Source organism: Alosa pseudoharengus, unplaced genomic scaffold (genome assembly GCF_046254945.1).
Source record: "Alosa pseudoharengus isolate Yale_2024_CS ecotype anadromous, Long Island Sound unplaced genomic scaffold, YU_APseudo_1.1 YU_APseudo_1.1_scf_24, whole genome shotgun sequence".
Classification (NCBI taxonomy): Eukaryota; Metazoa; Chordata; class Actinopteri; order Clupeiformes; family Clupeidae; genus Alosa; species Alosa pseudoharengus.
The window spans coordinates 17,547,651-17,565,436 of record NW_027468689.1 but is presented as its reverse complement, the minus strand read 5'-3'; the positions used below and the strand labels follow the sequence as shown (position 1 = coordinate 17,565,436).

The window sequence follows — 17,786 nt, the reverse complement described above, 5'->3', positions numbered from 1 at the left end:
AGGCCTACAACGGGGTCACGTTTTATTAATTCAAGGGCTCAATTAAAGGAAAACGTGCTCACAAATTATCACGACCAGAAAAAATATCACTTAAAAGTGAGCTCTCCCGGGCTCCGTACTATCGGTATTAGAACGGCCGATACATAATTACAAATTCAGTAGGATTAAAAGAAAGCCAAAATAAATATTCATCATCATCATAGCTGCATTTCCAGTATTGGCGATAAGTAGTCGTTTGTCCACTAGATGGCGCGTCGTTGCAGTGAGACGTAATTTTGTTGGAAGTTAAAAGTGGGTTGGAAAAAACAATGGACGCTTCATACAAGGAGTGTAGTTTACTGCAGAGAACGTCTAATAAGGATAGGATGATGTTCACATGAAATGTAATTTCCATTTCTTCTTGAAGCCGAAATAAATCTGAGGATGTTTATCGGACATGCTTGGTTTTTACTGCAGGTACGTTAATCTTATAATATCAATAAGGACCTAGGTAATGTTACCGTTAGCGTTGGTTGAGTGATGGAGGCCAATTTGATTGATTGCATTTGTAGAAAACTATAAATGCGATTATACCAAGCAAATTGATAGCAGCACTGTAATTGTATCTTTCGACTGTCATTTGTTGCACGTGCTACAAAAATCATTCTGTGCAATGGAAGATTTACCAACGTTACACCGGTCTGATACAGTTTTGCCTATACATGCGTGAGACTGAGACGCCTGTTTATTTTGTTTTAAGTGCGTGCAGGGTGTGAGAGGGGAATCGATGTGCTTTGATTCCAGCTTGGTAGTTGTAGTCTGTGAAATTAAAAAGCACGTGTGTGTGAAGTATCCAATGACACCTTCATTTCATTATGGCTGCTTTAGCAACACACCTTAAGCTACAGTACTGTGTAGTGGGTCCCATTTAGAAGTGGCTACTTCATTCGCGCTTTCCTTGACTCATGGAGCTGCGTGAATTTTATTACAACTTTTCGCCACGATATGGCAGTTTCAGTCCGCTTGATACTGTAAGGCGTAAGCCATTGGTTTCCAAAGGAGATTTTATTTGTGTCGCCAGCATAGCCTATTGACAATTTATGTTGTAAATAGGCCTACCTTATAAGCCTACCTGTAGCTTAGGGAAGCTAACAGCTTTCTATTAGGATCTAGTTTGTTAGTTACAGTTTTGTCATAACTCCCTGATGCATTTTTGCATTTAGAATAGCCAGAGCGTGGATATCTCAGTCGGGAAATTAAACAATATCGGGTGCCTATGGACTAGGCTGGGTGAACCCAGCCTGATCTGCCCGCTATTTATTTTTTGATTTCTTAAAAGATTGAGCTTGGTCTGGTGAAAGCCAGACTAGCTATGGACCTCAGTTACACAATGCAAGGGAACATGAATCAGCCTATATTTGCACGAACAATAACGGACAACAGCTCTTCAACTTTGGCCCGTTAAAATGTGTATGAACAGTCTAGCGACGCATTTCATCAAGGCCCATTTGGACATGTCAGTTATTTGCACCACTGGTTAGATGTAAAACAGCATTTCGTTTCAGACTACTGTTACTTAATTTGTGCATTGACAATAAAGTATTACATGAACTAAAGATGACTAAAATCTTATGTAGAAGAAGAAACATTCACAAAAAATCCATCCATCCAAAAATGACCTTTGTTTTTGATAGCTGTTGAAAACGGCATGGAACTGACAGAGATGTTTTTGTTTATAAATAAATAAATAAATAACATTAACAATAACATTGCTGATACCTTTTGCTTTTCCCAAATACAATGTAGCCTACAGGTGTAAGTGACCTTTCATCAATCCAGTTGCAATGGATGAACTGTGATGAACTGTGATTGTTTAGAGATTTTAAAGGTTTTATAACAATGCTACATCTTCTTTGGCTATTCTACAATCTATTCACCTTTTCAGCACCAGTAGGCTACTTTCTGTGCAGCCGCACACACACACTCAGGCATGCCAAACTAGCATACACAAAAGTTTCAAGAGTGGGGGATGGAGTAAAATATGGAGACAAATTGAAGTGTGATTTATTTTCGCGGAACGGATGTACAGGACTGAGCGGCGGTCATATTTTGTACCGCTATGCGGTACATCTAGTTATTTTTATGAGCTATAGCATTGTACTGTATATCAAAAATTGTACTGTATATCAAATACAGCTTCAATGGATCAATTACAGACAGATCTTTCTTTTTGTCATTTATGGGAATATTGGCAAAGTAATGTATACTGGAGACATTTCTTAATGTCTTAAAGGTATACTATACCCTGGCAATCCAGAGTTCTTGCGAGAGCACAATGGAATTGTCTCTGCGAGACACTCTGGCAAAGAGCAGTGATGCACGTTACTTTTACCCCAACATTCCGGGGAACCAGCTAAACTGATAAAGACAGCGCTGCAACGTTGGAGGACGGTACACATTGGTCGTAGTGTTATCCGATTGCGTCGAAGTCCGAAATCACTTAGAGTAAACATGGTCTAGTGTTATCCAATTGCATGCAGTGAGATTTTTAAATGCATGCTTGTTGCCGCCCCTTGAGTTGGGCCATTACATTGTTTTGCTTTGCCAGACCATTAATCTTTCTAGATTATTAGGGTCTGGATTTTCTAGTATACTATGCAGTTTCAGGTATTTCTGGTGACTGTAGAGCTCCCCCTGGAGTGGTGATATATTTATATTTTACTCTGCCATTGTAAATGGCCTTCTTCTTGTGGCTTGTTCCCCCTGTACACAATGAGAATGCTTTTGTTGTCGAGGTGAAGGATTAACAAGCAAAAACTATTGTATCTCCAAAGAGCTATATCTACTGACAAGGTAATGTTTCACGATTCTCATGAGATGTCTTCTGGTCGACTATTCTTGAAGTTGTATGGCTGCTAAGAAGTGATGCGTTAAAATGACACATTGCTGTGTGTGCTCAGGGACAACACATTTTTGTGTCAATTTCAACACAGCAATTGTGTGGCTGGGTGAAAGGTTAAACACAAATTTCAGCTATTTCTGCTACAATTTTTAAACCTTTTAACCCACCCAGACAGCCACACAATTTGGCTATCTCCACATAATTGCGGTGTTGAAATTAACACAAAATATATTGTCCCTGAGCACACACAGCAATGTGTCATTTTAACACATAATTTTTCAGAGTTATGGCTATGCTAGGTGAACGATTCCCCTATTACAAGTTTGTAATTGTCTTTGTAAAGGTAATATTAAGGTGACAATCTTGCACAGTGTACCTCATTAGTTTCAGAATGGTGTGTCAGAATGGTGATGCAGTCAGTGATTGCGAAGGTTTGTTGATTTTTATGTTTATATCTGAATTCATTAGCAGACACTTTTGTCCCAAACAAGGCACATTTTCTCTTGTTATACAAACAATTTAGATTATTCATTTCTAAATGAACAGTGACAGTTTTGACTTTATCTGTTGAAAGAGGGCACTGGATAGGACCCTCCCTAGATGAACTACAGATAAGTATGTTGTCCCACTGACTGACACTGATTAAGTTTAGTACCAAAGCAACACCTCCAGATTCCACAGTACATGCTAGAAATATCAAATTAAGTGTGTCACACACACATACCACACATTTTCATGACTTGCTCAGTCAAATATCTCCAACTACATAGATGTGGTGCTTGGTGTTTCTATTTTCATTTACAGAACTGACACACTGTTTCCTGTACTCACGAAAAGCTTGAGTTAACACTAACACATGAGGAGGGGACTTTCCAGCAAAGTGCACTTTGGTTACAGGACGACAAACGACACCAAGCTCGGTATATTTTTTTAGGAAACACTGTACAAATATTTGTGGGCAGGAGACAGACGGAAACACTGAATTGTGGCCAGATAAAACAAACAATCAAACAAAAACAACAGAATAAAAACGTTTTGCCTTCTAAAAAGCTAGAAAACCTATGACAAACCACGAGTTCTGCTGCTCACTGGGTGATTGACTAGTATAATCATTCTATGCTGTTTTGTATGTGTTTTCATTCTTATTTTTTAAACACTTTAAACTATTGCCCTTTTATGCTTTTATTTACTTGTACCTTGTGTGTTCTATTCTTTGACTATTGCTCTTCTATGTTTTTATTAGCTATTCCTGTTTGCTTGTGTTTATGTAAAGCACATTGAATGACCTCTATGTATGAAATGCGCTATATAAATAAAATTGACTTGACTTGACTTGACCGTAAGCAGGCTTGCACATTCTTGCAAGAATTGTGTCTACTGCCACCTAGTGGTAAATAATTTTGCATGGTGCTATCTTTTGTACAATAATTCAGGAGATATAAAACCATTAGGAAAATTAGATTTGTATTTATTTCACACACAAACAATGTTTAAAAAATACAGTAAAATATATTTTCACATTACCAGTGCCACTGAGGACTTTTTTAGTCTGAAGACTTTACTACACATCAAATATAGAAATTATTTGATATCAAACTCTCTATCTCTCTGAATCTCTCTCTCACACACACATACATAAACTCTCCCTCTCTCTTTCTCTCTCACTCACACACACACACACACACACACATTCACACATTCACAGGGGCAGGTTTTCATGTTGTCATATTTCCCAATAACTTGGACCTGTTGAACAGGAAAGAACTTCAGGGTCCGGAACATTAAGAGAACATTAAATACATAAACATGCAGTTATACTTAACTCATTCACTTAGGGGGGAATTCTCCCATTGTGCGTACTACGTAAGGGTGTGTAATTAAAAAAAAAAGTGTGTAAATTCTCCCCACTGCCATTTACGTGTGATATAGAGGGAGTTACACGTTTTGGGAGGAGCAATCCCAAAATCTGTCCGTTTCTTATGTATACAACTCTTGTGCGCATTCTGCCACTGACTTAGACACGTTTCCAGCTGCGCGCTCCCGATGGCTGTATTAGGGTCGAACGCCACTATAAGGTGAAGCAGCATATTGCTTGATGTCAGCAGTGTACATGTAGGCCTAGTTCTAAATACATGTATGTTATACACAGAATGTTACAAATTAACATTACACTATCACATTTGGTGCTTAATATGCTGATACGGCTTTATGTTTTTCCCCATTACAGTGTCACACGGTGGCATATTTCCCGACATTACCTTATCACCGACTGTGCATCTTCAGTTTTAACTTGACATGAAGTCATAATCCAATAGCCTACTTCGTTGAAATCTGTCCATTTCTTCCCAAGTTGACTAAAGTCATCCATACATTTGCACAGACGTCTGCGCTATTGTCGAGCAGAATAGTTTATATTCTCCTGTCTCTTGATTCGTTTGTAATGGAGGCTGGTATTGTTATGCCAATAAACTGCAGGTGTCAGTCTACAGCTTTGTTAGCATACCTTGATATTATGAAAAGCAGCTGCCATTGAAACTTTCTTTCCCAACAGTGAGTTTTTAAATTATGAATCTACATAACTCAATCAGGTCTTGACTCTTTATAAACAAGCCTCAAAGCAAAAGTCACATTTTGTGAAGTCAATTCTGTGTTAGGTTATGTGATGACACACCATACTGTAGGCAGGTCTCCATGCTAACGTTTTCAAAATCAAAGACTGGTTTGTGTTCTTTCTGGATTTAAATGGCATTCAGAAGGTCATTGAGATGACTGAATTAACAAGGTGGTGGATCAGTCTGGTTCTATTTTAAATAAATCATGCCTCTTTCATAAGGCCGCCTTGATTTCAAACTTGCACGCTGTGTGTGGGACAGAAGCGGTAAGGGGAGAATACGCGTAACACAGAAGTGTGCGAATGGGACAATTCCCAAATGGGAGAATTCCCCCCCTTACTCACAAACTTCCTCATACATTTATTACCACTCCCTTCATCCATCCCTCTCTCACTCACTCCCTCACTCATTCTCACTCATTTCTCTCTCTTCGTCTCTCACTCTTTCACTCTCACACACAGACAAACACACACACACACACACACACACACACACACACACACACACACACACACACACACACACACTCACACACAGACAAACACACACACACACACACACTCACACACAAACACACACTCACACACACACACACACACACACACACACACACACACACACACCAAACACACACTCACACACACATACACACACACACACACACATAGTATGGCTCTCAGTTACCTATAGATCGCAGAGCCTCCTCGCTGAGTTTGTCTTTGTCCAGGGGATAGAGCGGCGGCTCCATGTTGCGGGGGGTCTTGGCCCTGTAGCACTCCACCAGCTTGCTCACGCTCTGGAAGTATTCAGGGTTGCTGCCACTCACTGTCTGCAGCACAGCAAAAATGCAAACAAGGCCCTTGGGTTACATTTACTGTCATTTACAGTAAATGGCAATAAGTTAATTTAATATTAGATCTTTAGAGTACATTTACAATCATGTAGATTATATTTAGGTGTATTTTAATTACATATGTTTATTAGAATGATATTTAGATGTATATATGTTACAATTATGTTATGGTATAAATTACTGTATGAATACATAGGGAATTACACATGATGGTAACATCTCACAAAAAAAGATTTTTGCACCAAATACTGTATATTAAACATAATATTATTGTTATTGTGAATGGTGGCTGTTTGATCCTTTTTTTTTTAACAGTGTTTTTTTTTTCCGACTAAGTTAATTCTTAGTCGAAGACAGGCCAGCTCAGAATGTCATCATAATCAGGGTTCAAATATTCAAATATCAACTTAGGGAGACTTTTTAAACAAAAGTGTGCCATTCCTTGTCTGCACTGAGGACAGATAAGAGGGCAGTAGTACTGTGTTGAACTCTGAACTCCATGCCTTCTCATTGATTGTAGAGACAAGGTCCCAGCCATCAGATTACTGCAATGAGTACATGATACTGATCTTACGAACGATTAGCTAGGAAAGAAATGCTAAAAAGAGCCAAGTAAAACTAGGCCAGTGCCGTGATTTTGCTACAAAATGCCAGCCACATGAAACATAATGACTGAATTTCAAGTTGTGGTAATGGATCTTGTCGTTGTTGCCAATCTTGTACCAAAACATCATAGTGAAACTGACAGAGAGAGAGATAGAGAGAGAGAGAGAGAGATAGACTAAGATATGCACAGACAAGGAGAGATAAGCAGGTTGTAGGTGTCTGCACAGATCTTCTAGTAAGATCCATGCATTAGCAAGCATCATTCTAACTAGAGACTGATAAATATTGATAAATATTTATAATAATGATATGATAATGATGATAATAATGAATGATAATGATGATAATATATCTGTTCATGTAGCTAGTGCTGTGTAAATGCCTGCGTGTGCAGAACACATGGCTCTGAGTGCACAACAAACCACAGGCCTCTCTCAGCAAACCGCTACTGCAGTGAAACTAGGGAAGAAGTTCAGCGGAGAAGTCGCTGTTGTTGTGTGTCTGGTTTTGGTTCAACGTCTATATCAGAGGAAGTGCCTCGTGTAGCCAAGACACGGTGGCTGGCACAGCTCTGCTGGACCGTTGGTTTGTTAGTCATGTGAGAGGCAGGGATGAACATCAGCAAGGCTTGCTGGAGTGACACAGTAAGGGGTTAAAACTGAGAGAACCATACAGTATACTCGGTAAGCTTGACTGAATGTGGCACTAGAAGACAGCCACTGCAAATCAAGATGCAAGTCAGGTGAAATCAGGTCAAATCCAGTCAAGTCGCAATTATAGCCCCCTTGGTATTTACCCCTTGATGTCACCTTTTATCGTACTGCCCTGCATGTTGAGAAATTGTGCAAAAGGGATACCCAGTGTGTTTAAAAATGACTAATAACGTCCCTTCTACGGCAGAATGGCAGAGTTGTCTAATACAATAGGCTACCATGTATTCCGAGCACACGGTGACAGTGACAAAGATATTCTATCCATGAGTCAGAAGGTACAAAACAGTAAAAAATTCACGTACAAGATTTGTAAAGAGGACAGCTGCGTGGAAAATGGCAACACCCTGACAACGTCCAAGTGCCGTTGGTGACCCTAGTTTGATTTATGACAGTCATTTCCCAATCACCCCCATCTCTCTCTCACATCTGTTTCATGTCACTCCAAACTGTTCTATCCTCAACCCCCCTGAAATATACTTAAAGCTATAGTATTTAAGTATAAAGCTGTTAAAATTGTTTCATATTGTTGCTTTAAAGGGGAAATCTAGTTGGGCCCTATTTTATTTGCTTCAGTATGGACAAAAAACATGAGATATGAGGCATATTATTACCACAATGCTAAGCAGCAATACAATTTAGCTTCTATTGCAAAGCCTATGGGGTCAGTTGGGTTTTAACTCTGACATATTTCCCTCATTTGGGTCTGAAGTGAAAATTTAGAGCACAAAACAATCTAATATGACTGATACCAATAGGGCCCATGTTGAAATATACCAGATTTCTCTTTTTAAGTTAATGCCAAATAAAGTCGGTAAGTCAGTAATTTACGTCAAATTAGGTCAGGTTAGGTCTTGTTAGAGTCAGTCCAGTGAGCATTGTGATCTACCCCAGAAAAGTGCCCTTTAGCCCACTATGGGCACATGTGAACCAAGTCTCTACTGGATCAAGGTGCACAAGCACTTTGAGGCCACATGCACAGCAGCAATGCCAGAAAATAGACATTCAGACTGTGGTGTTGTAGTGTTTTTGCTTGTAAAGTTATAATAACAGGCTTGTAAATAGGGTAGAATCTGAATTATGTTTCGGATTCATTCAGTATATTCATTGACAAATGTAGATTATAGGATTCTTCATAAAATGGACAAAAGTACAAAAGAGGACTCAAGATTGAGTTGACACAACAAGTAAGTAAGAGAGGAGCCACACAGACTCAACATAGAGAAACTAGTTAAATCAAGTTCATTCATCATGAAAACAATGTTTTCTAGTCAAACCTAAAAATGAAACGTAAACAATAATCATGAGTTATTTATGTGTGTGTGTGTGTGTGTGTGTGTGTGTGTGTGTGTGTGTGTGTGTGTGTTTTGAGGTTACACATCTTACCTCTACTGCCCAGCCTCGTTGAGACTTCTCAATGCGATAGGTGTGGACAAAGGGTGCTTTCCTGCATGGACATAAGACATGCTCGTTAGTAACATAGCAATCACAGATCCTCCCTCCATCCCATATTGATCCCATTCATTCCCAGTCAAGCACGTCTTGTACTTTGGCAAAGGTACACAACACACAGCTCGAGTTCAGTTTAAGTACATCACAGTTTATGCTCAATCTATTATTTTAACTCTGTTATCATATCTTTGTCTGATGAGAACCACATGTCTGGAGTCAGCTTTTATAAGAGTTTGTTGTTGATCTATGGTTAATTCAGAGTCATATTCAGGATAATATTTTGTGCTCCTGAAAAGATGTTGACATGAGTAATAAAGTTGTGCAGCTGTGCAAAATAATTTGTGCATGTGTAAAGAAATTTTGTACATATTTTGTGCATGTGTGGGGAAAAAAATGGCAAACGTAGACAATTTTTCTCCCTTCCTTCTTTCCTGTTCAACTTTGAAGTTACAAACTTGCCAGACTGTAACTACAAGACTCAAGTTATGAGTACAAATGTTTGCCCTTTTACAGCTTTTCTGAAGAGTCAATCAGCACATTGCTTAGGCTACTGAAAAGCCAGGAAGACAATTAGCAATAGTCCCCACATCCCGTCGGCCCATTCAACAAAGCCTATCTCCATCTAGCAGCAGAGCCGGAGCAGTTCCCTGTTGGCTTGAACCCTTGCAGCAGGAATGACACAAGAGAGAGAAAGACCAAAAGAGAGCAAGACTGTGTTTACATGGACATTGAGTACCCTGGTTATCCCGGTTTGTTTAGTTTCCCAATTTTGTGTTTGTGCATAAACATCTTATCCCGATCTCAGAACCCTGGATAAGCCCTTGAAAAATCCAGTTATGCTAGCTGGAGTACCTTCTCCAAAAGAAACCAGGATGCTGTAGCATGTATAGACCTTATCCCATTTTCTAACATTTTGAGTCCATCATCCCATTTCATTTGCTGCTATAATTACCACCTTTTGTTAGCTGAAACTGTCTTGTTTACTTTTTTTTACCTCACGTAGACAAACTGCTGTTACTCATTCTAAATAGGTCTACATGGTTGCAGTGTAGCTGCTTCTATTGGTCTGATGCTCTTGAGATGTAAAAATGTGACAGATCTTCCTTATGTCTAGCTAGCTCAATTATATAGTTATTTTGTTTGTTTTATCAGAAATGTTTGTGTATGTATGTGTGTGTATGTGTGTGTGTGTGTGTGTGTGTGTGTGTGTGTGTGTGTGTGTGTGTCTGTGTGTGCATACGTGTGCAGATCTTCCCAGTGTCTATTTATCATCTGAGGTATACCCTAAATTTAAATGATATGCAGGGGAGAGAGAGAATGAGGAGTGTGAGAGTGAGACCTCATCAAACAAATGGGAAGATAATATGTGTGTGTGAGTGAAACAGCAAAAGATTAATAGACAAAAAGACAGTCAGATGAGAAGCGAAAGAGCCTGAAAGAGACAGAGACAGTCTCTTTGCAGTGATTGGACCAGTTGACAAAACTGACAGTTATAATAATGTTGAAGACACCATTCCATCATTCTTCCAGATTTCACTGTTCTTTTCAGCGATGTAAGGGATAATGGACAACAAATTCGGATATTAAAAGATAATGCTCATTCGAGGTATAGAAATGGCCATTAGGCCCTATACCTCGAAGTGCATTAACTTCTAATACCCAAATGCCGTGGAGTCCATGATATATTTTTATACCACTGTTGCACTCTTGCGTTGTGTTACAGTTTTTTTCAGTCGCTAACAAGCGTTTGTCTAACCACATTTTCAAAACTCTAAACACAATTAGCACAGCATTTTATGGCCATACCATTCACACATTCCATGTCGTTTTCACACAATATGCAGTCAGTGAACACATTTCCACAATGCTTACATTTTCTTAACAAACAAGTTATATCTCCCAACACAATTATGGATCATTTTTGCAGTATTTAAGAATGTTAGCACACAACATCCCACAATAGTAAAAACAATATTCCAAACCTTAGATAGCTCTGCTTCTGCTACCAAGCGGTTTTATCCTAGGTGCATCGCCTTGGATAATATGTGATGTTGATGAAAACATGTGGCCTAACCCTGAAGATCGCAGAGATTAGATACAGTAATTTTGTGCTTTTTTTTAGTTCCCCCCTTTTTATCTGGGCTTTTTGCTTCTTGTGTGTTTCATGGATATTTTGTTCACTGTAAGCAATACTGTAAACTCTTTCTGTTCTATCATACTGTAAACAGTATTTGTACTGAACCTCCTGTAGTACAGGAAAAAAAAAACTGATTAGCTTTTTATTGGAATGCTTTTGAATGTGAACATTACATGTGGACATACAGTTCCCAACCAAGAAATGTAGTGTAAAAATGCTGGATTGCATGTTTTGCACGCAGATACCTGTAAAACTGAAACATAAAGTCTATGCAGCTTTTGTAATGTCAACAATAGCCAGTATTTTGAAACCTGGTGTACTTTGATTGACTGCATGTACCTTGTGAAGTGAAAACAAGTGTTATTCTTTGACAGAATAATTTCATTTTGAATCAGATTTCCAGTGTTTTGGTAAAGTTAGTGTGTGCAGAGAAAGATGTGTTCTGTTTTGAAATGAAGAGTTAGTATATATTTAACAAAATGTGTTTTTGAGAGGAAAATTATCCATTTGGCCAATTGTGTTTTGTAGGTGTGAGTCTGTGTTAAGAGTTTAGAAAAAGTATCTGAAGTATGGATAAGCGCTTGTTAGCGATTGAAAAAAACTGTAATTTGCTGCCATAATTTCCACCGTTCAATGGCTAAAACCGGCTTCAGGCGGCTTGTTTGAAAAACTGTCTGGCTGTTATACATTGATCCCAATCAAGTGTGGTTGCTGCGGCAAAAGCCCATCTCTATCGTTGCCAAACTGGCATATCCCAGGATTCTGTTGAGCCTTAGCTTCTTAAAATCACAGTTTTACTCGCTTCAAATGCCAGCAGCCAGACCAATGGATACCTTGTCTTATAGCTGAATTACTGAAGCTAAGAAGGTGTGGGCCTGGTTAATACTTGGATGGGAGACCTCCTTGGAAAACTAGGTTGCTGCTGGAAGTGATGTTGGTGGGTGGTCAGTAGGTGGCACTCTTCCCTCTGGCCAAAAAGATCGATCCCAATGCCCCAGTGCAGTGATGGGGACACTGTACTGTAGGAGATGCCATCCTTCGGATGAGACGTTAAACCGAGGTCATGACTCACTGTGGTCATTAAAGATCCCATGACACTCCCTGGTGTCCTGGCTAAATTTCCAACCTGACTCATTCAATCTGGCCCCCTAATCATCCCCCACTGTAATTGGCTCATTCACTCCCTCACTCTCCACCTCAAGCTGGTGTGTGGTGAGCGTTCTGGTGCATATTGGCTGCCGTGCATCACCCAGGTGGGTGCTACACATTGGTGATGGTTAGTGAAGTCCCCCCTTGTGAAGTGCTTTGAGTGTTGAGAAAAGCGCTATATAAAATGTAACATGCTGTTGTTGTTAACTGAGCTAAAACCTAAATTGTAACTGGGTTGCGACAGTTCATTTAAACAACGAGTGGCCAAAATACTGGAACTACTTCATAGTTGTGCATATCTGTACAATAATTGATGTTGTAAAGAGTGCATCACAATAGGAAATTCAACCATGCTGTGGTATAAGTAAGGTATGTATTGTCCGCCGGTCATAACAACATGTTAGGTTACTTGCTGACTTTCACTTTCAATGAATTTTCATTGGGATAGGTGAGCGGACTACTCATGGAATAATATGAAAGACGAGAATCAGAATCTCAAAACCGGTTGCCATTTACAGTGGTACATTTTTTTGCAGTGGATTTATCAGACCTCTGAAGGTTAGGAACGCCCTTTCATGCTAATGGAACTCAGCTGCATTCCGAAGAGCCATCCGAGTCCATTACACACCTCAAAGGCTGTTATCCCCATGGGCGGATTATGAACTTTCAGGCCCCTGGGCCCAGATCTATTAAGGGCCCCCCACCAATTGTTGCTTAAGTGGGAGGGGGGGTTTGGGGGTCCTCCCCCAGAAAAAAATTAATTTGTTTAATGTGATTTCCTGTATTCTGGTGCATTTTTGGGATGGCCAATACTAAATTCAATCAGATTCATAGCCTACATCCTGATTTGTTGATATTGAGGCAATGATTCCTTGCAAAGGCTTGGGCTTCAGGGCCCCCTGACCGGTAGGCCCGTGCAGTAATCCATCCCTGGTTATCTCGCTTATCACCCTGTTGCCACTGTAAAGCCATGCCCTTATGCAAAGGAAACATGCAGTTCCGTTTAAAAAGAAGCCCGCTAGTTCAGCTTCTTGTACAACCTTCATTGGCCCTATAACAGCGATAGCATGGACAGTTAGCTTGTTTACAGTTAATTCCATTGTTGCAAAGCCTGCCTCCACACTCAACTGTTGTCCTATGGTTGTTATAGTTACCATTGCATAAGCATTGATATGGAACGGCAAACTTTTTTTACCAGATCTACTTCATAGGTGTCCCGTTATTCAGAATTAAAAGCCACCCCACCAGCCAATTAGAAAAGAGTATTTCTTCTCTCCGGGTGATAAGTAAGAGATAACGGCACCAAGGTAGTTAGCTTGTTTACAGTTGATTCCATTGTTGTGAAGCCTGCTTCCAGACTCAACCCCCTTCCTACTATGGTTGTTATAGTTACCATTCATAAGTATTGATATGGAACAGTGATTAAACTTTTTTTTACCAAATCTACTTCATAGGTGTCCCGTTACTCAGAATTAATAGCCACCCCACCATCAGAAAAGAGTATTTCTTCTCTGCGGGTGATAAGCTTGGTTAAACAATGCTCTGCAGTCCTGATGTCTGATCCTGTTGCTGACCTTGTACTACAGTTGAGCAAGCACACTTTGCATTTTCTCTGCGGAAATGGAGTCTTATTTTATCTTGACCAGGGGGTTAAAATAAAATAAACTGAAGTCAAAATAAAAAAAAGAATCAAAAGTAAAACTAAAAGTAAAGCCACACTTCCCTCATAATGACAATGGATCTGAAAATGTAATTTGATCAAAGGGGCATACTGGTTCAATATACATTTATTTATTTTTGATATTTCACTGTGTAGATAATATAAGCATAAGTAAGCATGTAAAAAATGTAAAAATCTAGCTTTAATAATAATTTAGCTTTAATAATAAAATTGCTGTCTTTTTTTCTTTTAAGGTACCCAACAAAGAGTTAACATGATGAAACTATAACATTAAAACACATATAGCACATCCCTCAGTTAATATATGCTATATTTTCTTATGTTCACCCTTTTCCAATGACCAAGAACACAAATCATAAACCAACACATTGCTCAAACTTCTCTCTTATTATACCCACTTTACACACAGCCAGAATGCTCCATAAAGTTAATGTATTTCCTTACATTCACTTTAAGTCTTTTCAAGATTTCAAAAAGAAACAAAAGGCAATCCATGGATTCTTTCTTACAAATCATGGCCCAACACATTGTTCACACTTCTTTCTTGTTATACTCACCTGACACAGAAGCACAGTGCTCCCGCGACGCTCTCGCTGTCCCTCAGGAGATAGCTGCCATCTTTCCCATACCTCTCCAGTAGTCGCTCCGTCACCTCTTTACTAATCTTACCATAATAGATCGACTCCATGAATACACCTTTGAGCAGGTTTGTGTTAACAGAGCACTGAAGCAGCATCTGTGTGTGTGTGTGTGTGTGTGAGTGTGTGAGTGTGTGTGTGTGTGTGTGCTGTCACAGAGGCAACAGGACGAAACCAAGGGCAGGAACTGGCTCTTTACACCTTTTTCAGCTTCATGCTCCCAAGGTGTCACACGTCTGAAGATAACACTTTGGTCTCACTTTGCGCTCACCACAGTCAACTTTGCATGGCCTACATATTACTGGGTTGGAACTTTTTGTGGGGTCTTTTATTCTCTGCATCTCTTAGTGAGACACCTGAAATATAAGATGATGTATAATATCAGCTCTAGTAAAAACATTTATTTTAGATCAGCTAGGATGTGGTGTGCATATACCTCAATTGCAAATCAAGTTTGTACATTCCACACTGCATGGTGCGCCACGTGTCACATCGGTGTTTTTATTTAAGTACTGTGTTTCGCATTTAAGATTTTGTTCACCTTTCGGCTTTTTGTTCATGTGGCTATCGATAGATATCAATAGATACTAATAACCGAAACAACATAATACAAATACAGATATACCTGTAAACAAAAGTACATCTGAGCATGCACAGCCCTCTCACACACTGGTTACTTGAATAGCTCTGTTAGTTCCACTGAAATAGCTCAAGAGTTAAATGAGACCTGTCAGGTTTCCCTATATTGTGGTCACTTAAGTTTGCACTTGTACTATCGATTTAAAACCGACATTGTTTTTGCAATTTATGTGAAGTAGTGTGAGATAAGAATGAAAGTTGAAAGCTGTTTACACATTTGAAACAACACTAGAATTTGAGGATGCTTTCAAATGACTTGAATTAATAATAAGCATATGAAGTCCATACAAAGTACTTTTAAGTATCTGAATGTAGCAGACTTTTAAACTAACTGTGTTTAGGCAAATGCCTAAGTTTGCACAGCACTGTTGAAAGAGAAGGTTACATAAAAGCTGCACACACAACCCGGTAATTTAGTCTTACCATGCTATTGTTATTGTTATTATATTATTGATTGAATGGACATTATTGTTTATTATTGCTATTTTCCTTAATTTTCATTGCTTATTTCATTAGGCTATTGATTGAATTGACATTGTTGTTTATTATTGCTATTCTCCTTAATGTAGTCTGACCAATATTTTAAATTGTTCCCTGTTAAATTTAAGTATTATATTGTTTTGTATTTGCCGCTTTGGACAAAAGCATCTGCCAAATCCCATAACCATAACCATAATTATTATTTTCTTGCTGACATTTTTGGCAAAATTGAGTTATTCACATATTCTTATTATCTAATAACGTAACAATACAGTATGTGAGGTTTTTGTAATTTGTATACATTTGGACTTGTTTCACATATTTTTTTACTGAATGGAATGCAAAAGGTTTGAGGCTAAATATCTGCTCAGAGTGCAGATAGAACCTTATAATTCCAAGAGGATGCAATAGTCCAGTCTGGTCCTGGTGTCTAGTCAATAGTCATTATCCATGATGCATTATACACACATTCATAAAGGATTATAAAGTACTCACAATGCCTCAAAATTATGAATCGTTTCTTACCATTCAGAAATAGCCATGACTACATTCTTAAAGCTCCTTCTACCTTTTGATAATGGTAATGACGACATCAACGAGGACATTACAGATATAAAAGAAGTTTTATAATGCATTTTCATACTTCAAGCTATAAAAGTTTCTATAATAACATCATGATGCTTTATGAGTGCAATCATGATGTATAAATAGTTACAGACTTAAGTCAAGTCATTGTGATGTTTCATCACCCTTTATGAATCTGTTCATAATGCTTTATAGATATTGACTTAATAGAAGGTTTAAACAAAATGACAAAATAATAGCCAAGTCCTTTTAGGCAAGTCCCTCCACTCGGCGGCCATATTGTAACGGTTTTTGGGCACTTATCGGGCATTTCGGGCAGAACTGCGTGTGCGCAAGGCTTCACAAATTACGGCACACCAACCTCGCTCCAGCTGAGATCATAACACATGATTGCCACGATGTATTCACAACATATCACATAATTGGCATGATGTACTGTATTCACATATTCATAAACAACTTTTGGTGGTGGAAGGAGCGGAATATGTGTAGTCGACTGCCATGTTTGCTTTACGAACTAATTACAAAGTCTCCTAATTACAAAGTCTCTGATAATAGCCTGGTGTGTGTGGCAAAACAAACAAACAAACAGACAAACAAAACCACACTCAGAAGCCTGGTAAGTCAAGTTTATTTATATAGCGCATTTCATACACAGAGGTCATTCAATGTGCTTTACAAAAACAAAACAAAACAAACAAATAAAAAGGTTCAAAAGGTAAAGATCATAATAAAAACATTGTTAGTGGAGGGGTTGGAGAGAGTTGTTCAAGAACTTGAATGACAGTAGACAGGGTGCGTCACTCAAAACGGGAGGAAATTTGTGATTCTTTTGAAGCAGATTTCATCACACTTCACTGATGACATTAAGATAGGGCAGGCACATCCTGTTGCTGGTGGAACAGAGGCATTGATTTCAATGAGTTCAGCAAAGTAGCATGTGTGTGTGTATGTGTGTGTTGACAGAAACCAGGGTCACATGAATTCCACTAGTTGGATTGCTCTCTGCCAGTGCACAAGCCTGTGTTGGTTAAACGATTGACAGACTCTTATCCACAGTGATATAACTCTATACAACAAAAAGTGGCTGGGTATAAAAATGCATCTAAAACATGCTAACATGACCAGATACAATCTCATATATCTGACCTGATATCTTAGAGAAACCTCTTCATATGTGACTTCATACTTTCATATTTGTATGGCACATTAATATAGATCACCTCATGCATAGACAACAAACTTGATCTAAAGTCATATGAGGGGCCAAGTTCCATGGCTCCTTCAGAGGTCTTCATTCATATACATGCTCTCTTTCTCTCATACACACACACACACACAACTATTAACTATCTCACTGTTT

General features: G+C 38.8%; 1 protein-coding gene across 1 annotated transcript; it reads right to left on the bottom strand.

Annotated features, from left to right (window-relative positions):
- Window positions 1-4,328: 4,328 nt before the first annotated feature.
- On the bottom strand, window positions 4,329-14,958 carry LOC143142426 (SH2 domain-containing protein 1A-like). The gene is made up of 4 exons (XM_076303294.1): window positions 14,639-14,958; window positions 9,049-9,109; window positions 6,178-6,322; window positions 4,329-4,627 (listed from the first exon to the last, which is right to left on the bottom strand). Exons 1-4 carry the CDS (start codon window positions 14,815-14,817, stop codon window positions 4,605-4,607), a joined length of 408 nt encoding a protein of 135 aa, XP_076159409.1. The 5' UTR covers window positions 14,818-14,958; the 3' UTR covers window positions 4,329-4,604.
- Window positions 14,959-17,786: the final 2,828 nt, after the last annotated feature.

Excerpts from the sequence above, each read along its gene's own strand:
- LOC143142426 (XM_076303294.1), bottom strand. The coding sequence starts at position 14,817 with ATGCTGCTTCAGTGCTCTGTTAACACAAACCTGCTCAAAGGTGTATTC. Across the intron at positions 6,323-9,048 it reads AACGAGGCTGGGCAGTAGAG|ACAGTGAGTGGCAGCAACCC; the intron begins GTAAGATGTGTA and ends GCTGTGCTGCAG. Across the intron at positions 4,628-6,177 it reads GGAGGCTCTGCGATCTATAG|GTCCAAGTTATTGGGAAATA; the intron begins GTAACTGAGAGC and ends CCTGTTCAACAG.